This window comes from Cherax quadricarinatus, chromosome 57, assembly GCF_038502225.1.
Source record: "Cherax quadricarinatus isolate ZL_2023a chromosome 57, ASM3850222v1, whole genome shotgun sequence".
NCBI classification, from domain to species: domain Eukaryota; kingdom Metazoa; phylum Arthropoda; class Malacostraca; order Decapoda; family Parastacidae; genus Cherax; species Cherax quadricarinatus.
The window spans coordinates 5,694,823-5,718,988 of NC_091348.1; the positions used below are offsets into that span (position 1 = coordinate 5,694,823).

The 24,166-nt window shown below is 38.0% G+C and overlaps 1 protein-coding gene across 10 annotated transcripts in view; it reads right to left on the reverse strand.

Moving 5' to 3' along the window:
- LOC128693470 (sodium/calcium exchanger Calx) overlaps positions 1 to 24,166 on the reverse strand; it is a 386,089-nt gene that overhangs the window by 52,214 nt on the left and 309,709 nt on the right. For all 10 annotated transcript variants that reach the window (XM_070097314.1, XM_070097312.1, XM_070097307.1 and 7 more), the window contains 4 exons: positions 19,848 to 19,904; positions 14,849 to 14,973; positions 12,675 to 12,768; positions 8,043 to 8,190 (listed from right to left, as the gene is read on the reverse strand). In XM_070097314.1, the coding sequence (XP_069953415.1) occupies positions 8,043 to 8,190; positions 12,675 to 12,768; positions 14,849 to 14,973; positions 19,848 to 19,904 (424 nt within the window). The remainder of the gene's footprint in view (positions 1 to 8,042; positions 8,191 to 12,674; positions 12,769 to 14,848; positions 14,974 to 19,847; positions 19,905 to 24,166) is intronic.

Consider the following 24,166-nt stretch of genomic DNA (forward strand, 5'->3'; position numbering starts at 1 on the left):
AGTATTATATACATGAGCGTACAACCAGCAAGCATACATAACAAAAATGTACAGTAAGTAGTAGTTGTGTAAATGTGCCACTTTTTAATGTGACAGTGTTCATGGATACAATATGTATTAACATCAAAATTTCTCTCTACCACAGAATTTCTAAAGTATATTTACCTTTACAGATACACACAGTACCAGCATATAAAATAAATATCAATAATACAAATTTTAATGTTAGTACATCTGGCACTTCAAAGTATGTAAGGAAGAGTGGTGATAGATCAGACAGTGGTGTAGAACTGAGTGAAGACAAAAATTATATCTTCACACTCGATATTGTGTGAATTTAATATGAATACTGGTTTAGGTTATACAAATTACATTAATTTATAATTAATAAAATTTGAAGAATTGAAGCTATGTTTGACAGGTCCTTGACTATCCCACCCACATCATAATGGGATTGGTGTAATGTCAGACATGACCGTGAGGTGATATCTCAGCCTTATACAGCCTTCTGCTGTTCTGTTGTTTTTGCAGGTCCTTGATAATGTGAGAAATCATGAAAGTGCCTGGAATTTCACTATTTTGTTCACAGTGGTTGTTTTGCATATTGTAACAACACCTGCTTACTGTTATCTTACTGCATTATATAAGGTACTTGCCCCACTATTGTGATTGGAGTTTGACCATAGAGTTTGTCAAGGTAAAATTTTTATGTCCAGTACAGTACGTATTTTTTAAGTGAGCAAAGGAATCTGTTAATTTTATGTAACTGTAAAAAGGTAAAGTGCTTCTATTCTAAAGAAAACATACAGATATGGAGGATAGGTTAGACAGCGTCTGAACTATTCCTCATTATATCTCCTTTGCTAAATAATTTTTTTTTACAGTAACAGCTAAGAAATGATGGGAACAGCTATGTATAATTAGGGAACCACAAGAAATACCATTTGAAAAACTGATCCTTCAAAACGATGCCATGAAATGTTATTTGTTACAGGGAAATTAGCCAAGTTCTGTACCCTGATTATATTATAAAAGAATTAGAGTAAGGCATCATACATAGCCTGATTTTACATAAATATTCTAGAGAAGATCCTTGAAGCAAAACTTTTCTACTTCTCAAACCTATTATCATGTAATGATATATGCCATGGACAAAATAGTCAAGGTATGTACCTATACTAAGGTAGTAGGTTGGTAGACAGCAACCGCCCAGGGAGGTACTATCGTCCTACCAAATGAGTGTGAAATAGAAACCTGTAATTGTTTTACATGATGGTAGGATTGCTGGTGTCTTTTTGTCTGTCTCATAAGCATGTAAGATAACAGGTATATTTTGCTACTTCTACTTAGACTTAGGTCACACCCATCAGGGTTTTCCTCTATTTTCTTAATAGTTCTTGCTCTTCTTTATACATTTTATCTCCATGGGGAAGTGGAAAGGAATTTGTCCTCTGTAAGCCATGCGTGTCGTAAGAGACGCATGGCTTACAGTAGGGAGCAAGAGGTTAGTAACCTCTTCTGTATAATTTGTTTTTTAACACGTTGGCTGTTTCCTACTGAGGCAGGGTGACCCAAAAAGAAAGAAAAAACTTTCATCATTCAACACTTTCACCATTACTCATACATAATCACTGTCTTTGCAGAGGTGCTCAGATACAACAGCTTAGACGTCCCTCACAAACTCCTCCTTTAAAGTGCAGGCATTGTACTTCCCATTTCCAGGAGTCAATTCCAGCTAACCAGTTTCCCTGAATCCCTTCACAAAATATTACCCTGCTCACACTCCAACATCTCGTCAGGTCCCAAAAACTATTCATCTCCATTCACTCCCATCTAACAGGCTCATGCACGCCTGCTGGAAGTACAAGCCCCTTGCCCACAAAACCTCTTTTACCCCCTTCTCCAACTTTTCAGGGATGACTCCTATCCCGCCTTCCTTTCCCTACTTTGTTCCATTCTCTCTAAATGACCAAACCACCTCAACAGCCCCTCTTCAGCCCTCTAATACTTTCAATAACCCCATACCTCCTAATTTTCACACTACGAATTCTTTGCATAATATTTACACCACACATTGCCCTTAGACACGACATCTCCACTGCCTCCAGCTGCCTCCTCGCTGCAGCATTTACAACCCATGCTTCACACCCATATAAGAGTGTTGGTACCACTATACTCTCGTATATTCCCTTCTTTGCCTCCATGGATAATTTTCTTTGTCTCCACAGATACCTCAATGTACCACTCACCTTTTTTCCTTCATTAATTCTATGGTTAACCTCATCCTTCAAAAATCCATCCACTGACAAGTCAACTCTCAAATATCTGAAAACATTCACTTCTTCCATTCTCCCTCCCCCAATGTGACATCCAATTTTTCTTTATCTAAATCATTTGATACCCTCATCACCTTACTCTTATCTATGTTCACTTCCAGCTTTCTACCTTTACATACACTAAAAAGTAAAACACTTTTTTTTCTTCTTAGGTCACCCTGCCTTGTTGGGATATACTGGTTTGCTGAAAAAAAAAATGTACCTATACTATGAACAATCTAAATAAGCCTATCTGTAACTTTTAATGTTAGAGATGTTTTTTCAGCACACTGGCCATATCCCACAAAGGCAGGGTGACCTAAAAAAAAAAAGAATGAAAGTTTTTCTTCTGACATTTAGTAATTTATACAGGAGAAAGTATTACTACCCCCTTGCTCCCAGTATTTTAGTTGCCTCTTATGACATGCATGGAATGTTATATTAATATTCTTATGAAAAGTACCTGATGTATCCCCACTCTGTCCTAAAAGTGGCAACAAACTGAAAGCTGACAAACCTACACTCTATTACAGTGATTTGTAACTTTAAAGGACATACTGCTTTAACCAATACAAAGATTTACATTAATTTTTATGTGTCATATATAAATATATTCTAATTATACAACAGTACTACATGTAGTAGAGTATTTTAAATGTTTACTGTATCTTGTTTCATTACATGAGGTATAAGTCACCTGTTGGCCCAGCTCAGCATTTATGCACAACAAAAATTATGCATGATAAACAAAAATTACGTATTTTAATCCATGCATTTTAGCAAAAAAATATATAAATTCATCAAATAATCAAAATTGTATGTAGCATAACTGAGCCTTCACACTGTGCCAACTGTCACACATACACACAGTGCATCTGATGAACTGGTATAAGTTACTCAGCTCTCCTCATTAATGGAGAGCTTCAAGCTTCTCCCAAACCTGTATCCATTGTTAATAGAAGTAAAAAGCTCTAGGCTGTTAAAATATACCACATTTGTCTGCTAGAGTTGAATAGACATACTATCTGCAAGAAAAAGATCAAGAATATGTAGCCTATTAATGCTGATTATTAGTAAGTACATATGATTTTTATACTCATGAGGCAGTGCTAAACACACAAAGAAAATATATATAACACTTGGGGAAATGGAAGGTAATCAGGTGTTATTCAAGGGAGTGGTATCTCAAATTCTTTGGATCAAGAGCCCTTCACCAGCATCTAGGCACCTCCTTTGAAGGGCTAGTAATGCAGAGGTTGATGGTATTAGTGGATTATTTAGAATCAAATGCAACTATGTCCTTGTTAGAAGATAAACAGAGATCAAGTTCAAAATAAAAAACATGTGAGCTTTCTTGCACTTTCTGCTCTCAATACACTTTTTTTTTTTTTTCAACAAGTCGGCCGTCTCCCACCGAGGCAGGGTGACCCAAAAAAGAAAGAAAATCCCCAAAAAGAAAATACTTTCATCATCATTCAACACTTTCACCACACTTGCACATTATCACTGTGAATAAAAATACAGTATTATATTAAAAGTAAAACAAATGATATGTACAGTATACATACAGTATTTTTTTTTAATTAACTATACAGTAGCTGATAGTTGCCAGGTCTTGATTAGTGCGAATAATGAATCTCGTTAATTATTTTTTTACTAACACATCACCCGTCTCCCACCAAGGTAGGGTAGCCCGAAAAAGAAAAACTTTCACCATCATTCACCTCATCACTGTCTTGCCAGAGATGCTCTTACACTTCAGTTATAAAACTGCAACATTAACCCCTCCTTCAGAGTGCAGGCACTGTACAGGTCCACATCCCTTCATCCAAAATTCTGAAATTTGAAAAGTTCAGAAAACCGAAGTTTTTTCGTGGAGTGTGGAGCATCAGTCATCTCTACATAACTCTAATGCCGCCATGTGGCGGCATGACCCAGCACTGACAGCCAGAGTGGCAGGCATCAGTTGTGTCTCAGCGTTTGTAGTGTTCACACATGCGTCTGTTGTTCGCTGATATTTTGTTTTAGCTTTTTATTTTGAGACTGTTTAATTTCACTGTGAAAAAGTCAAAAAGAGCTGCAGATACCCCTATGGGTAAAAGTGAGAAAAAGAAAAGGAAGCATCTGACATCTGAAAGTAGAGTTACTGCACAAGCTTGATCGTGGTGTGTCAGTGTGGCGTCTTACTGAAGAATATGGTGTTGGAACTACCATTGATTTAAAGAAACAAAGACAAGTTACTGAAGTATTATAGTGACAGTGATGACAAAAACTAATGAAAAATAGGAAAAATAGGTGAAAAAGTCCCCATAGACAATATGGTGAAAATGTGTGATCAGTTAAATGCTGGCCTTGAACAATGTGCATTTATCAGTGAGCAAGAGATTATGGCAATTTACTCAATTAAAGAGAGATTGCTTAGACAGAAACCTATGTTAATAAGACAGATGACACTTGAAGAAGTCTTTAAAAACACTGTCTGTCAATCATCTTGATAATCGTCTTGAGAATCATGTTCCTGGCGTATAACTGTCCCATTATTTCATTTATCAATATATTAATCTAAAAATAAACCATAGTAGTATTTGTAGCCTTTATTTATCCCACTTAGTGTGAGTATTCATACGTTTTTACTGCAGTGTTAATGTCTGATTACGGGGTGCTGCCGTAGACTCCACTTTCACTCTTAAATTCGAAAAATTCTGAAATTCAAAACACTACTGGCCATAAGGGTTTCGAGTAAAGGGATGTGAATCTGTACTTCCCATCCACAGGACTCAAGTCCGGCCTGCCAGTTTCCCTGAATCCTTTCATAAATATTACCCTGCTCACACTTCAACAGCTTGTCAAGTCCTAAAAACCATTTGTCTCCATTCAATCCTATCTAACACGCATTATTCAAATTCACACTATTCAAATTATATGTAATTTTTGCACACGATTTGAAGAGTTTCAAGGAAAAACTAGCATTAAATAATTTCACACTAAATCAAAACTCACACTATTCGAACTTGCACTACTCAAGACCTAGCTGTACATAATACAGAGTACTATATATATTAACTGTGCAGGATGTTAGTTATGTCTGGAAAAGATGGCTGTGCAAGCATGTCACAGTGTTTTAAAAGGTTAAGAGACTCCAATTCTGGTGGATGGATTCCTGTTTTGGGTATGAGGCATCCACACAAAACAAAAAGGGAAGGAACTTTTAGTTTGGGATGTATGATCTACTCTTAACACTACCCAGTGGCAGTCAGCCCTGGTGGACAAGGCTCGCTTGTACAGGTAGTGCATTCCAGACATCCTCAGAGTAATGCCCTGTTCTCATCACTTGGATAGGTAGCCTAATTTTAGGTTAAACTCACTCACTTGTAGCTAATTATTCAATCAAGGCAGAACAATGAAACAGAGCCATATTTTAAGTTCAGAAAATGCACACAGGGCCTCAGAAAGGAAAATCTTTAACAGTGAACTGGCACCAAAAGATCTTGTGGCTTTATGCAGGCATCATGCCTACCATAATATCCATGAAAGTAGGCAGAGACAAGCTTTAACTTCTTCCAGATAAATATTTAACTGAACTATGTACTAAGAAAGGTGGGTATTAGGTTGGTAGACAGCAACCACCCAGGGAGGTACTACCGTCCTGCCAAGTAAGTGTAAAACAGAAGCCTGTAATTGTTTTACACGATGGTAGGACTGCTAGTGTCTTTTTTCCATCTCAAACATGCAAGATTTCAGGTACGTCTTGCTACTTCTACTTACACTTAGGCTACACTACACTTGCATGTACAATCATATATATACACACCCCTCTGGGTTTTCTTCTATTTTCTTAAGATAAGATAAGATAAGATTTCGTTCGGATTTTTAACCCCGGAGGGTTAGCCACCCAGGATAACCCAAGAAAGTCAGTGCGTCATCGAGGACTGTCTAACTTATTTCCATCGGGGTCCTTAATCTTGTCCCCCAGGATGCGACCCACACCAGTCAACTAACACCCAGGTACCTATTTGCTGTTAGGTGAACAGGACAACAGGTGTAAGGAAACGTGTCGAAATGTTTCCACCCGCCGGGAATCGAACCCGGGCCCTCCGTGTGTGAAGCGGGAGCTTTAGCCACCAGGCCACTGGGCCTGGTGGCTCTTGTTCTTGTTTATCGTTCACATCAAAATCTCTCCTTTCTGCTTCACTACTTCCAGGCACATTAACAGATATTAAAACACTTTCTCACATCATATATTTATTCTAATCCACATAATTATGCCCCCTTTTCTTTATATATTTACAGACCATGCTACTGTTAATCCTATTTTAATCCCTAAAATAGGAATTCAAGTAAATTCTCATCATAAATGCCCTTAAAAGATACACTCCTCTGTGTATATACCTTTCTGATTTATTCAATGTTAAGATTATGATACAACAAATACAGTGGACCCCCGGTTAACGATTTTAATCCGTGCAAGAGGGCTCATCGTTATGCGAAATAATCGTTATGCGAATTAATTTTCCCCATAAGAAATAATGGAAATAAAATTAATCCGTGCAAGACGCCCAAAAGTATGAAAAAAAATTTTTTTTACCACATGAAATGTTAATTTTAATACACACAAACTGAAAAAGGCATGCACAATTACATGACACTTACTTTTATTGAAGATCTGGTGATGATTGATGGGATGGGAGGAGGGGAGAGCATTATCTTCTTACTGTTTAGAAGGGGAATCCCCTTCCATTAGGACTTGAGGTAGCAAGTCCTTTTCTGGGGTTACTTCCCTTCTTCTTTTAATGCCACTAGGACCAGCTTCAGAGTCACTGGACCTCTGTCGCACAACAAATCTGTCCATAGAGCTCTGTACCTCCCGTTTCTTCAAGACTTTCCTAAAATGGGCCATAACATTGTCATTGAAATAGTCACAAGCACGGCTTGCAACAGCTGTGTCAGGGTGATTTTCATCTATAAAGGTTTGCAGTTCAAACCACTCTGCACACATTTCCTTAATCTTTGAAGTAGGCACAATGGATTCCACAACTGGCATAGGCTTCTCAGGGTTAGCCCCAAACCCTTCAAAATCTTTCTTAATTTCCATACTAATTCTCACCCTTTTTACCACAGGGTTGGCACTAGAAGCTTTCTTGGGGCCCATGGTCACTTATTTTCCAGAAACACCACCGAAAACACTGTAATAATACGAAATATTCCGAGTGTATGCTTGGATGTTACCGCGGAGGCTGGCTGGTAAACAATGGGACGGCCGGCACATGTGAGGGCACATTGGACGCGTCTCGGACGAAAATCGGTATGCGGGTTTTTAATCGGTATGCGGGGCAAAAATTTTGCGATAAAAGTAATCGTTATGCGGAAAAATCGCTATGCGATGCCATCATTATGCGGGGGTCCACTGTATTGTACTGTACACTGTATATACTGTAATATTATACTGTATTTCTTTACTCTTTGGAAACCTTAGTTTATATATAATAATTATACTTACTTTACAAGAAAAATATGAAAAAATTGTGAAATTGTCCGTGCTGTACATACTGTCTTTGTTCAAAATATTTTTACACTACCAGTGATATTTATCTTTGTCATTAATTATTTTATTAAAGATTTTACAATAATTAGGAAAAGTATTTGCAGTATGTACCTTAGGGCAAAATTTCAGCGGTTCTATAATTTCCTAACAAATTAATATTTGAATAATAAATTAGTGATACTGACCATCATCGTTAAGGATGGTTATTTCCATGATGGAGATGCGCCCCAGTTGTACGCCGTCTCTCTTCTCTCGGTCCAACAACAGTGATATCTTCAAGAAGAACTCCTCATCTGGTTCCCACTGATTGTCATTGATGATTTCCACTTCAACCTGATGATCAGTTTCTTAATTTAAGCCTAGCAAATAATTTACAGCACAATGGTTTCAAGAAAATATTATTTTCTATATTAGTCTCATAATATAAGTGGGTTTCTAATCACTTCTGCAACTTGAAGTGAATTATAGAAATTACTGTCAATAAAGTAACTAAATAATTATTCATATATTTAAGTATTTAACTTACAACTTTTTAAGGAAACTAACCTTATGCACCAACTCTGATTTAAATTTTACTCTTGTAGTAACTCTCGCCTCCACTAACCTGTACCCTTCACACAACTCTACCTCTTGCTCCTAACCATCACATATGCCTATCCTCTCACATCCCTAATCACAACACTGTATAACCCATATGGGTTTAGTGATTAAATTGATTACACAGTAGCATTATTATTATTTCCTACTTGATTATTGAAGTTACATTTATGCTTTCTTTGATTAATATATGGCAATTAATGGAAAACTTTTTGTTTTCAATACACTGGCCATCTCCCACTGAGGTAGGGTAACCTGAAAAGAAAAAAATACCCTCACCATCACTCACTATTGGTGTCCTGCCAAAGGTATGCAAACATTAGAGCCCAAATACCCCTCCAAACTATAATATCCCTATCCCTCCTTCAGAGTGTAGGCACTGTACTTCCTACCTCCAGGAAACAAGTCTGGCTAACCAGTTTTCCCCTGAATATCTTCATAAATGTTACCTTGTTCACACTCCAACAGCATGCCAAATCATAAAAACCACTTACATCCACTTATGCTTAACATGCTTCTACTTGCCTGTTAGATGTCAAAGTTTCCTCACACAAAAAAAACTTCCTTTAAAGCCCTCCCTCCAACCTTTCCTAGGATGACCCCAACCCCTCCTTCCCTCTACTTAAGATTTATATACCCCCAATTGTCCTATGTTGCTCCATCCTCTCTAAATGTCCAAACGACCTCAACAACCCCTCTTCAGCCGTCTGGATAATACTTTTTGTAACCCCCACACCGTCTAATCTCCAAACTATTAATTCTTTGAATAATATTCACATGACACATAATCCTCAGATACGACATCTCCACTGCCTCCATCCTTGTATTTGCTGCAATGTTTAAAATTCATGTTTCACAATACTGGTATTACTGCTAAGTGGCAATAGCAGTGTTCCCAAAGATCACAGGTGCAGAGGAATGAGGAAAGATGAAGTCATAATCAAGAGGAGAATGTGAGACTGTATAGAGGAGGATTGCTGATCCATGGAAGGTAGTGAACAAATTGTGAGTGTGGGCACCCCAGAGAGGTTACTTTGTTAAGCAGGTGTGTCAGTGACCCCAAAAGTCATGAAATACTATGATCCATGTACTGTAGTGTAGTAGTGGCTAGTGAAGTGCTGTGCAGTAGTGACCAGTGAAGTGCTGTGCAGTAGTGACCAGTGAAGTGTTGTGTAATAGTGACCAGTGTAGTGCTGTGCAACAGTGACCAGTGTAGTGCTGTGCAACAGTGACCAGTGAAGTGCTGTGCAATAATGACCAGTGAAGTGCTGTGTAATAGTGATGAGTGAAGTGCTGTGCAATAGTGACCAGTGAAATGCTGTGCAACAGTGACCAATGAAGTGCTGTGCAACAGTGACCAATGAAGTGCTGTGCAATAGTGACCAGTGAAGTGCTGTGCAACAGTGACCAATGAAGTGCTGTGCAATAGTGACCAGTGAAGTGCTGTGCAATAGTGACCAGTGAAGTGTTGTCCAGTAGTGACCAGTGAAGTGCTGTGCAACAGTGACCAATGAAGTGCTGTGCAGTAGTGACCAGTGAAGTGCTGTGCAATAGTGACAAGTGAAGTGCTGTGCAACAGTGACCAATGAAGTGCTGGGCAACAGTGACCAATGAAGTGCTGTGCAATAGTGACCAATGAAGTGCTGTGCAATAGTGACCAGTGAAGTGCTGTGCAATAGTGACCAGTGAAGTGCTGTGCAATAGTGACCAGTGAAGTGCTGTGCAATAGTGACCAGTGAAGTGCTGTGCAACAGTTACCAGTGAAGTGTTGTGCAATAGTGACCAGTGAAGTGTTGTGCAATAGTGACCAGTGAAGTGTTGTCCAGTAGTGACCAGTGAAGTGCTGTGCAACAGTGACCAATGAAGTGCTGTGCAGTAGTGACCAGTGAAGTGCTGTGCAATAGTGACCAGTGAAGTGCTGTGCAACAGTGATCAATGAAGTGCTGGGCAACAGTGACCAATGAAGTGCTGTGCAATAGTGACCAGTGAAGTGCTGTGCAATAGTGACCAGTGAAGTGCTGTGCAGTAGAGACCTGTGAAGTGCTGTGTAATAGTGGCCAGTGAAGTGCTGTGTAATAGTGACCAGTGTAGTGCTGTGCAATAGTGACCAGTGCTGTGCAATAGTGACCAGTGCTGTGCAATAGTGACCAGTGCTGTGCAATAGTGACCAGTGCTTTGCAATAGTGACCAGTGCTGTGCAGTAGTGACCAGTGAAGTGCTGTGCAACAGTGACCAATGAAGTGCTGTGCAATAGTGACCAGTGAAGTGCTGTGCAATAGTGACCAGTGAAGTGTTGTCCAGTAGTGACCAGTGAAGTGCTGTGCAACAGTGACCAATGAAGTGCTGTGCAGTAGTGACCAGTGAAGTGCTGTGCAACAGTGACCAATGAAGTGCTGGGCAACAGTGACCAATGAAGTGCTGTGCAACAGTGACCAGTGAAGTGCTGTGCAATAGTGACCAGTGAAGTGCTGTGCAATAGTGACCAGTGAAGTGCTGTGCAATAGTGACCAGTGAAGTGCTGTGCAATAGTGACCAGTGAAGTGCTGTGCAACAGTTACCGGTGAAGTGTTGTGCAATAGTGACCAGTGAAGTGTTGTGCAATAGTGACCAGTGAAGTGTTGTCCAGTAGTGACCAGTGAAGTGCTGTGCAACAGTGACCAATGAAGTGCTGTGCAGTAGTGACCAGTGAAGTGCTGTGCAATAGTGACCAGTGAAGTGCTGTGCAACAGTGATCAATGAAGTGCTGGGCAACAGTGACCAATGAAGTGCTGTGCAATAGTGACCAGTGAAGTGCTGTGCAATAGTGACCAGTGAAGCGCTGTGCAGTAGAGACCTGTGAAGTGCTGTGTAATAGTGGCCAGTGAAGTGCTGTGTAATAGTGACCAGTGTAGTGCTGTGCAATAGTGACCAGTGCTGTGCAATAGTGACCAGTGCTGTGCAATAGTGACCAGTGCTGTGCAATAGTGACCAGTGCTGTGCAATAGTGACCAGTGCTGTGCAATAGTGACCAGTGCTGTGCAATAGTGACCAGTGCTGTGCAATAGTGACCAGTGAAGTGCTGTGCAATAGTGACCAGTGAAGTGCTGTGCAGTAGTGACCAGTGAAGTGCTATGCAATAGTGACCAGTGAAGTGCTGTGCAATAGTGACCAGTGAAGTGCTGTGCAATAGTGACCAGTGTAGTGCTGTGCAATAGTGACCAGTGTAGTGCTGGGCAACAGTGACCAGTGAAGTGCTGTGCAATAGTGACCAGTGTAGTGCTGTGCAATCAGTGGCGGCTCTTCAAAAAATAGAATAGGGGGACTGTATGACTGCGTGACTTCTATTTTTAATAATTTTTTATCTCGTTTCAACAAAAAAATAAAAAAATTGCTTATAAACACATAGAAAACAACATACAACAGATTTTTCCTGTAATATATTTGTCATACGTCTGACAGTGAGCATATGGGGGCACTGCAGCTCTGCAGCTCCTATGGACGAGCCGCCACTGTGTGCAATAGTGACCAGTTTAGTGCTGTGCAATAGTGACCAATGAAGTGCTGTGTTATAGTGACCAGTGAAGTGCTGTTATAGTGACCAGTGAAGTGCTGTGTTACAGTGACCTGTATAGTGATGTGCTACAGTGACCTGTATAGTGATGTGCTAGTGACCTGTGTAGTGCTGTATTATAGTGACCAGTGTAGTGCTGTGTTATAGTGACCTGTGTGGTGCTGTGTTATAGTGACCTGTGTAGTGCTGTGACCTGATAAAAAAAAATTAAATAATTTGCACTAACCTAACATGCAAAACACATGAGGCATTGTGTGGCAGAAAAGAATAAGCACTGCCACTGCCAAAATTCAAGTTAATGAATGAATTAATTCCTTAGTATTTTCACTGTAAAAATTTGTAGATATTGTCTTCTGCATCTCTAAGTTAGGCTCAGAGCTCCATAGCAACGTACAGTAACTTGACCTTCATAGCTCCAATATCTGTCTTTTTCTCCACAGTTTGAATTTAGCACTTACACCTTTTCTGTTTCGTAAAGTCTCGTATATAAATTATGTATCATAAGAAAACATAAATGGAAAAACTAGAGAGTAAGAAAAGTGAAATGAGTAACTATTTTTTTAGCAAGTTCCTTGCTTGGTTCAAGGAAGCAAAGGAAAGAAAACACAAGAAAAGACAAAAAAATCTTATTTTAATGTCTTCTAAGGGAACACTGTAACACATTACTTACAAACTTCTCTGTTTCTCCAGGTTTAAAAGTGATGACCTCATTGATGGCAACATAATCTTGCTCCTCTGTTGCTGTTCCATCTATAGTTTCAACCCTGTAATGCAATACTCATGTTAGTCTTAACCCTGTAATGTAATATTTATGTTAGTCTTGACCCTGTAATGTAATACTCATATTAGTCTCAACACTTCAGTGTAATACTCATGTTAGTCTCAACCTTATAATGAAATATTAATGCTAATCTCAACCCTGTAATGCAATACTCGTATTTTACCATTTTTAAATTCGTTATATAAAAATTACCATGCTCATTGGCCAAAAAATCCATTCATCACACTGTGCTTATAATATTTATTACAATAATGCAAAAAGTGAGAGTATACATACATATGTATATGAACACAGAGTTCCCCATGCAACACTTAATATGTAGCACAAAGTTTAAAGGGTGAGTATTACTATGAAAAAATAGACATCTCAGAGGAGTTGCATTTTGTGGATAAACTTGTTAAAAATATTAATTTTAAGGGGATGTTTTCATCTTTACATGAAAGGTTTCAGGTACATCTTGCTGCTTCTACGTACACTTAGGTCGCACTACACATGCACGTACAAGCATTTATATACACACCCCTCTTGAGTTTTCTTCTATTTTCTTACTAGTTCTTCTTCTTCTTTATTTCTGCTTATCTCTATAGAGAAGTGGAACAGAATTCTTCCTCCATAAGCCATGCATGTCATAAGAGGCAACTAAAATGTCGGGAGCAAGGGGTTAGTAACCTTCTCCTGTATATATGTATTACAAAATTTAAAAGAAGAACTTATGTTTTTCCTTTTGGGCCACTCTGCCTTGGTAGGATATGGCTGTTTTTTTGAAAGAAGTCTTCATCTTTATTTAAAATTTGTTACTCTGTTTTCTTTATTGCTTTCCATACATTTTCAATCTCCTAAATCTTGGCAACACCCTCCATTCATTAAATATCAGACTTACTTTTTGCCAGTTAACACTTTTCATAGCAATTTAGTCGATACTTCCTCTGCCACTGATGCTTCTGGTGTCTGCTCCATTTACTGCTCCTCTTGTTCTCTCCAATACTTTGGTGAAACTGGCCACTCTCTTTCTTACAGACTTAAAGAGCACAAAAGCAGCATTTGCCTTGCTCACTAATAAGCTCTTTTCTGTCATGATATGGATCAAAGTCATCTTGTTAACTTGTCCTCTGTTAAAACTGTTTGCCCTTCTTCCAGTCCTCACAGATGCCATCTGGTTACAGCGTAAAAATAAAAAACCACGGTACAAATGGGGATTGAACAAGTGTGTCGTAAACTCCAGACCGTGTTAGCCACAGCAGTTAGTCACAGCATCTATTTGCATAACAATTCTAACATGAATCTTAATCCAGGCATTGTCTCTGTTTATGCCGGCCTTTTTTTGTCAAATGCTCTAAACTTCAGAACACTAATGACTTGATCTGACCTTTGTCTCCTCTCTCCTTACCTATGCACCTTCCCAATATTTTCATCGCCATGTCTTCTGCCTTGGTGGGCTCCGTCCTATGAGGTGTTGCATTGCAGGCTTTTGTCCTAAGCTCATGGGCCAGTAGCTCTCTTGCAGTGCTCCTCTCTTCTCTTGTACTTATGCAAAACCACCACCACCACTAATACTATTACTTCATAATTACTACTACACTATTTGCAATAATTTTTTTCCCCGGTTTTCCACTTATACTACTTCTGCTACCTTCTTAATTAAACCTTTATCACTGATGCAGTACTATCTCTACCACTACTACTTCCATTCTTAATACTACTTCTACCACTCTACTACTACTTCCACTTTCAGTGCTACTACTACTGCTACTGTTACTACCACATCCACTTTCAATACTACTACTACTACTACTACTACTACTACCACCACCACAACTGCTGCTGTCACTGCTACTTCTACTACTACCACCCCTACCATTACCCCTCCCTTCTTTCCTCATTCCCTCTCATATATACTCTGACCTTAACTTCACACTTCAGTGTGACTTGTCAATGGTCCAGGTCAGACTAAAACAGTTTCATTGCTTTTCCTCTCCTAAGTGCAGGTTATTGGTGTACTGTTCCAGCCATAGTATTTGGAGTTTTTATCTTTTAATTCCTTCATTATTATGAAAATGACTCACCTGACACTAACTTCATTGTCAGTTCTGCCAGAACGACATATGGCAACTTCAAATTTCCCAATGTTTTCCATAACAGCACAGGAGCCAGAATGGAAGTCGATGATGGCATTCTTGCTAGGGGTCACCTGTCATAATAAAATGAATACTAAATGGTAATTATAATTTCTCCAAGGCAATGACAGTATTATTCAAAATTTTCTCACAGAAAAAATAAACATATTAAAAAGTAAGAAACTGGACTTAAGCTTCCACATTAACTAGAGAGAACAAAACTAGTGAATAATGATACCTTCCTTATTCACAAGGGTGTCTGAATTACAGAAAATTCAAAATATGTAATACTGTACAAATCAGTACTGCTTTCTATTCACAAAAAAACAAAAATTGAAGGGATTTTCCAAAATAATATGCCTCATATAATGAAAAGAAGAAAAGCACTGAAGAAGGTCCGAGATGTGTGCAGGACGACTAGCCAAATGCATTATATTGCATATAAAAAAAAAGGTTCATTAAAAATCATAGGCCAGTATTGTGGGGAGGGGTGGGAGTAGATTTGAAAGGGAAGATTCAGATTATCCTAGAGTATTAATAATCCAGGATAATCCCAAAAACCCACTATATATGGCTTATTTCCATTAGGGGTCCTTCAGTCCTCTTCCTCATGATGCAATTAACAGAAGACAGCTAACACTCAGGTACTTTTTGACTTCTAGGCTAACAGAGGCAACAGATGTAATGAAACATGTACAACATTTGTGCTGGGATCAAATTCAGGCCTTTCAGAGTTGAGCTGAAAAAATCAATTGAACCATGAGTCTAAGGAAGAGGAAAAGAAAAAGTTTGGGAGCATCTGGTAAGAAAGAAGAAAATTTGGCGAAAAAAGAAAAAATATTGGGGAGAAAAGAACATTTCTGAGAGGAGAAAATTTAGGGAAAGAGAAAATTTGTAAGAGAAAATTCGACAGAGAAATCTGGGGTAGAAGTTTGGCAGTTGGAAAAAGAGGTGATTAATTTGATAATTAACAGATGGGAAGAATTTACTGAGGAAGAAGGGAAAGAATTTGGTGGAAACGGGAGGACAAAAACTTTGCAGAGTAAGGGGGAAAAGTTATACAGTATTATGTGGTAATGGGAAAAGGTATTTTAAAGGGAAAAGGGAAGATGAGAAACATACTAGATGGGAGAGGGAAAAAAGAGTACATGCATTAAGTAGGGGGAGAGGAGAAGTATTACGTGGGGAAGGAGGGAAAGAACTGGGTAAGAGAGAAGGAAAAAAGTATTAGGTGGGGAGTGGGAAATGGAGGAAAGTACAGGTATACCATGTTTAGTAATACACCTCTGAACCTGACTAGTCAGGGCCAGATTAACTAGGCTGTGATGAATAGTGGGCCAGCAACTGCCAGAAGTAACATCCTGGTTGACCAGGCTAGCAAATGCCAGAGGTAATTGAAACCCATCAAAAGTATATCAAAGGTAAAGTAAATATATCAGCCTTCATGTCTAACTACTCTGCTCAAGAATGACATGGCATGTCATTCTTGAAAGATTTAAGCTATGTTATCTACACACTACTTGGAAAGTTAAGTGAAAACTGAATTTTAGAATATTTACTTTTTTTTTTTTTTTTTTTTTTTCAACAAGTTGGTCGTCTCCCACCGAGGCAGGGTGACCCAAAAAAGAAAGAAAATCCCCAAAAAGAAAATACTTTCATCATCATTCAACACTTTCACCACACTCACACATTATCACTGCTTTTGCAGAGGTGCTCAGAATACAACAGTTTAGAAGCATATACGTATAAAGATACACAACATATCCCTCCCAAAAATTTTAAATTCAGTTTTTGAAGACAGTTCTTAATTTAAAATTTAAACTTAAATTTTTGAACAATTCCAAGGAAGATTCTACTGTTGTATAAAAGAAAATAACATGAGAAATAACAAAATTTTAATTTTTACTATATTGCCTAATAACCTGAAGGCTTATGGCTGAAGTTGTAGCACCTTCAGCTCAACCAAAGGACCCAGGTTTGATCCTCAACAAGTGGAAATGTTAAGACATACTTCATACACTTCTCTTGCCCCTGTTCACTCATCAGTAACACTAACAAACAAACAAACAATAACAATTTTATTTTAGCATGATACATGTTTGTACAAAGGAGCAACAATTTGGTGAACATGCCAAAAACCCCTTTATATGCTGAGCATTTCAGGCAACCTTAAGACTTACTTAAGATTTATTTATTTATTTATTTATTTATTAATTTGAACATGATACATTGAAGTACAAAAAAATACAGTGGTTAAGTGTAACATGCCAAAGCCCCTTGTATGCAGAGCATTATGGGCAGGCTTAAAATTAACTTATTTTTAAACTAAGCAATGATATATTCAGTGGTAAACATTATTGTAAACAGATAACAATTAACCCTTTGGGGGTTTTGGACATGTACTAGCACGTCTTACGACCCAGGGTTTTTGACGTGCTAGTACGCCTAAATTCTAGCGCCCTCAAATCTAGTGAGAGAAAGCTGGTAGGCCTACATATGTAAGAATGGGTCTATGTGGTCAGTGTGTGCAGTATAAAAAAAAATCCTGCAGCACACAGTGCGTAATGAGAAAAAAAAAACTTTGACCATGTTTTTGGATTAAAGCAGTGACTTTGCACTGTATTTTTGTATGGTATTTATTGTTGTATTCTAGTTTTCTTGATCTCATTTTATAGAATGGAAGACATATTACAGAAATTGAGATGATTCTGACTGGTTTTACAATGAAAAGTACCTTGAAATTGAGCTCAAAGTAGCAGAAATGTTCGATTTTTACCAAAGTTCAAAAGTAAACAAATCAAGCCAAGCGTCCAATACACATCAACTGGTGAGTCTAATATTCTTTCACAAGTGCGCTGATATTATTTATATAATTTATACACTAATGCAGTAGTCTGCATAACAGTAAATCTTATTTTTTTTTGTGAGAATAAAAATTAATTCAAAGTGGAAAGCCAAAGAAATATAAGAGGGGCATGGGGATGTGACTAACGAACAGAGAACTTGTTATTTTAGTGCCAGAAATGTCTTTCTTGTTTATTCTGGACCCTATTCGGAAATTGGCATCTTTTGAAATTTGTGAAATTGGCAAAATTGCTAAATTCTGACCACTTTATTGGATAGTTGAAATCGGTAAATGGGTGGTTTCTTGTACTCATTCGATAGAAAAAATGGAGTTTTAGCGAAATAGTTATGATTTTTGGCAACTAGTACACTGGAATTGGCTGAAAATAGGGCTCAAAGTGGGCAAAATTGCCGATGCGTAAACATCGTCGAGACCGCTAACTTCGCAACAGCATTATTCCGTAAGTTTTCCATCAAATTTCATACTTTTGGTGTCATTATGATCGGGAAAAGATTCTTCATCTTTTCACAAGAAAAAATAATTTTTTGAAATTTGGCCGACCCTGAGAACAAGTCTCTGAGAGGACTTGTCGACCCCCAAAGGGCTAAGCACAAATGAGTATTTCAAAGGCAGGTCATATGGTCATTTACTGTGTTGCTGTGCATTCAGTAGAATGGAGTATTCTGTTAGGTAATGTAATTAAAAATAACAAAGTTTGATTGGGTCACAGGTTAAACATTTATGAGATACAATTATTCAGTATTTATTTAGTTGTGGGTGAGTAAGTGATTTTTAAGTAGAGACTTGAATTTATATTAATAAGGCAATAACAGTGCTGCAATTGTACATATGGTCAATAGGTGAATTACAGTGAATACAAGAAAACTGAATATTCAACTAGTTCATGCTATATGGCTTTAATAAGTTCGGCAGAGAAGAATTAGAGTTTTGATAAAAATAAAAAAATACTGTACAGTATTACAATTTAGCACAATTTAAAACAATGAAGTTGAAACAATTTTAAGTATGAATATTAAAATGATATATAAAACCGACAAGTTGATAAGTAAGACACATATGTAACAGTTAGGTATCTTTATTTCGAAATGTTTTGCCTACACAGCAGGCTTCTTCAGTTGAGTACGGAAGAGTTTAGCAGAAGTAGTAGAGATGTGATGATGATGTAATCAGTCCATCACTCTTGAAGACAGTGTTAAGGCGGCCAGTTCCTCAGCCTGGAGAAGAGTTTTGCTCCATAGTCTGGAACAGTGTGAAGTTTAAGCAGCAATATGGAAACTTACATATTGTCAGAAGGTGAGATGCAGTTCACTAGTAGAAGAAGGTCATCGTTGAGAGAGCTCACCTCTCTCAAATCCATCCCTTCTCATTTTTTCAAGTGAGAAGGGTTGGTACAGAAAACATGTTTGACAACTTTTTCAGGTGAGAAGGGATGGATTTGAGAGGGATGTGCTCTCTCAGTGATGACCTTCTTTCTTCTATTAGTGAACTGCATCTCACCTTCCTACAGTATATAAGCCTCCATACTGCTGCTTAAACTTCACATTGTTCCAGACTATGGAGCAAAACTCTTCTCCAGGCTGAGGGACTGACCACCTCAAAACTACATCTTCAAGAGTGATGGACTGATTTCATCAACTTCACACCTCCACTACTTCTGCTAAACTCTTCTGTATTTGACTGAAGAAGCGTACTGTGAAGGAAACACGTTTTGGAATAAAGATACCTAATTGTTGCATGTGTGTCTTACTTATCAATTTTAAGTTTGAAGTAATGATTAAATAGTTGAGCAATCAAGCACAATTTACAATATGAAGTATTACAATTTAGCACAATTTAAAACAATAAAATTAAAACAATTATAAGTTTGAAATAATGATTAAATATTTGAGGAATCATAAATTATTTAGGATTTTTTTGAGTAATTGGTAAGTGTTAAGTACAGTGTTTGTCTGGTTAATTTTGGGTGATAAGGTGATTTCTAAGTAGGGCATTAAATTGATTTGCAGGCAGGGGGCCTTTAGTGTGTTCTGGCAATGAATCCCCCCCCCCCAAAAAAAAAAATGATTACTAAAGATGAGTTACCTTGGGTACCTCACCCACTGTTGGTGCCTCAGGATGTTCATTCATGGCACTGTAGACCTGCCATTAGAAAATAAGAGTTAGTATTCATTAGTTATTTGCCTGCATGTAACTTATGCCATGTTAATTAAATTTCCACAAGCCATCTTTTTTTTTTCCTCATTGACAAAAAATATTTACGATTAATTTTTTACTCCTCTTGCAAAAGAGATCCAAGTATTAAAACTACAATTGTTGCAGATTTTCTTTTAACATCTTTAATTTATATTATACAGTATTATATCATGTATGTACATATGTATATACATGTACACACATACTGTACATATATACGTACATTCAGAGTATATAAATACATGCTATACACTAGCCTATACAATGGTGTATAATTGCAAGCCTTAGTTAATATCATTAACTTTTTATTCTACTACAGGGAGCAAACCATGATATGTCCTATTTACCAGTATTGTAGTTAATAATATATATCTTAAATTACATTTGCACAGATAATGAAGACAAGTCAAATATTTTACTCTTGCTATATCAGTGCAATGTATGCTACTTCTGATATTTAAACTAGGGTAGTGCAATATTTCCCTAACTGCTATCCAGTAGCCACCAATACCATGTATACAGTACTCTATTTAATATGAAGTACAGTATAGATCTTCACTCATTATTTACACGAGTTGCAGAAGATGAATTTGTTAACAGAGCTGCTTCCCAGTTCGATGCAGTTTTTTCATTAACTTTGCAAATAAAATAATATAATATATATATATATAATATATATATATATATATATATATATATATATATATATATATATATATATATATATATATATATATATATATATATACGTATATATATTTTTTTTTATCACACTGGCCGATTCCCACCAAGGCAGGGTGGCCCGAAAAAAAAAATCTTTCACCATCATTCACTCCATCACTGTCTTGCCAGAAGGGTGCTTTACACTACAGTTTTTAAACTGCAACATTAACACCCCTCCTTCAGAGTGCAGGCACTGTACTTCCCATCTCCAGGACTCAAGTCCGGCCTGCCGGTTTCCCTGAACCCCTTCATAAATGTTACTTTGCTCACACTCCAACAGCACGTCAAGTATTAAAAACCATTTGTCTCCATTCACTCCTATCAAACACGCTCACGCATGCCTGCTGGAAGTCCAAGCCCTTCGCACACAAAACCTCCTTTACCCCCTCCCTCCAACCTTTCCTAGGCCGACCCCTACCCCGCCTTCCTTCCACTACAGACTGATACACTCTTGAAGTTATTCTGTTTCGCTCCATTCTCTCCACATGTCCGAACCACCTCAACAACCCTTCCTCAGCCCTCTGGACAACAGTTTTGGTAATCCCGCACCTCCTCCTAACTTCCAAACTACGAATTCTCTGCATTATATTCACACCACACATTGCTCTCAGACATGACATCTCCACTGCCTCCAGCCTTCTCCTCGCTGCAACATTCATCACCCATGCTTCACACCCATATAAGAGCGTTGGTAAAACTATACTCTCATACATTCCCCTCTTTGCCTCCAAGGACAAAGTTCTTTGTCTCCAGAGACTCCTAAGTGCACCACTCACCCTTTTCCCCTCATCAATTCTATGATTCACCTCATCTTTCATAGACCCATCCGCTGACATGTCCACTCCCAAATATCTGAATACATTCACCTCCTCCATACTCTCTCCCTCCAATCTGATATCCAATCTTTCATCACCTAATCTTTTTGTTATCCTCATAACCTTACTCTTTCCTGTATTCACTTTCAATTTTCTTCTTTTGCACACCCTACCAAATTCATCCACCAATCTCTGCAACTTCTCAACAGACTTATCCCCCTATAATTTTATATATATATATATATATATATATATATATATATATATATATATATATATCTATATATATATATATATATATTTGGGGAATCAAATTCAAAATATGAATTGACACAGTTACTTTTTGCTGATGATACTGTGCTTATGGGAGATTCTAAAGAAAAATTGCAAAGGTTAGTGGATGAGTTTGAGAATGTGTGTAAAGGTAGAAAGTTGAAAGTGAACATAGAAAAGAGTAAGGTGATGAGGGTATCAAATGATTTAGATAAAGAAAAATTGGATATCAAATTGGGGAGGAGGAGTATGGAAGAAGTGAATGTTTTCAGATACTTGGGAGTTGACGTGTCGGCAGATGGATTTATGAAGGATGAGGTTAATCATAGAATTCATGAGGGAAAAAAGGTGAGTGGTGCGTTGAGGTATATGTGGAGTCAAAAAACGTTATCTATGGAGGCAAAGAAGGGAATGTATGAAAGTATAGTAGTACCAACACTCTTATATGGATGTGAAGCTTGGGTGGTAAATGCAGCAGCGAGGAGATGGTTGGAGGCAGTGGAGATGTCCTGTCTAAGGGCAATGTGTGGTGTAAATATTATGCAGAAAATTCGGAGTGTGGAAATTAGGAGAAGGTGTGGAGTTAATAAAAGCATTAGTCAGAGGGCAGAAGAGGGGTTGTTGAGGTGGTTTGGTCATTTAGAGAGAATGAATCAAAGTAGAATGACATGGAAAGCATATAAATCTATAGGGGAAGGAAAGAGGGGTAGGGGTCGTCCTCGAAAGGGTTGGAAAGAGGGGGTAAAGGAGGTTTTGTGGGCAAGGGGCTTGGACTTCCAGCAAGCGTGCATGAGCGTGTTAGATAGGAGTGAATGGAGATGAATGATACTTGGGACCTGACGATCTGTTGGAGTGTGAGCAAGGTAATATTTAGTGAAGGGATTCAGGGAAACCAGTTATTTTCTTATAGTCGGACTTGAGTCCTGGAAATGGGAAGTACAATGCCTGCACTTTAAAGGAGGGGTTTGGGATATTGGCAGTTTGGGGGGATATGTTGTGTATCTTTATACGTATATGCTTCTAAACTGTTGTATTCTGAGCACCTCTGCAAAAGCAGTGATAATGTGTGAGTGTGGTGAAAGTGTTGAATGATGAAGAAAGTATTTTCTTTTTAGGTATTTTCTTTCTTTTTTGGGTCACCCTGCCTCGGTGGGAGACGACCAACTTGTTGAAAAATATATATATATATATATATATATATATATATATATATATATATATATATATATATATATATATATATATATATAATGTATAGGTAGTAGGTTGGTAGACAGCAACCGCCCAGGGAGGTACTACCGTCCTGCCAAGTGAGTGTAAAACGTAAGCCTGTAATTGTTTTACACGATGGTAGGATTGCTGGTGTTTTTTCTGTCTCATAAACATGCAAGGTTTCAGGTACGTCTTGCTACTTCTGCTTACACTTAGGTCACACTACACATACATGTACAAGCATATGTATACACACCCCTCTGGGTTTTCTTCTATTTTCTTACTAGCTCTTGTTCTTGTTTATTTCCTCTTATCTCCATGGGGAAGTGGAACAGAATTCTTCCTCCGTAAGCTATGCGTGTTGTAAGAGGCGACTAAAATGCCAGGAGCAAGGGGCTAGTAACCCCTTCTCCTGTATATATTACTAAATATGAAAGGAGAAACTTTTGTTTTTCCTTTTGGGCCACCCCACCTCGGTGGGATACGGCTGGTGTGTTGAAAGAAATATATATATATATATATATATATATATATTCTAGGTAGTAGGTTGGTAGACAGCAACCGCCCAGGGAGGTACTACCGTCCTGCCAAGTGAGTGTAAAACGTAAGCCTGTAATTGTTTTACACGATGGTAGGATTGCTGGTGTTTTTTCTGTCTCATAAACATGCAAGGTTTCAGGTACGTCTTGCTACTTCTGCTTACACTTAGGTCACACTACACATACATGTACAAGCATATGTATACACACCCCTCTGGGTTTTCTTCTATTTTCTTACTAGCTCTTGTTCTTGTTTATTTCCTCTTATCTCCATGGGGAAGTGGAACAGAATTCTTCCTCCGTAAGCTATGCGTGTTGTAAGAGGCGACTAAAATGCCAGGAGCAAGGGGCTAGTAACCCCTTCTCCTGTATATATTACTAAATATGAAAGGAGAAACTTTTGTTTTTCCTTTTGGGCCACCCCACCTCGGTGGGATACGGCTGGTGTGTTGAAAGAAAGATATATATATATATATAAAATACACTCATATTATTACTGTTCACAAATTGGTTGGTACCTTATGCATCATTGGGAAATATAGTACTATTCAGAAAAAATGCAAGCAATTCTAAAACTATGTGATAAGTAATTCAGAATAATTCTAGGCAGCATAAAGAGTTGTTCTACATGTTTACTGCCACCATG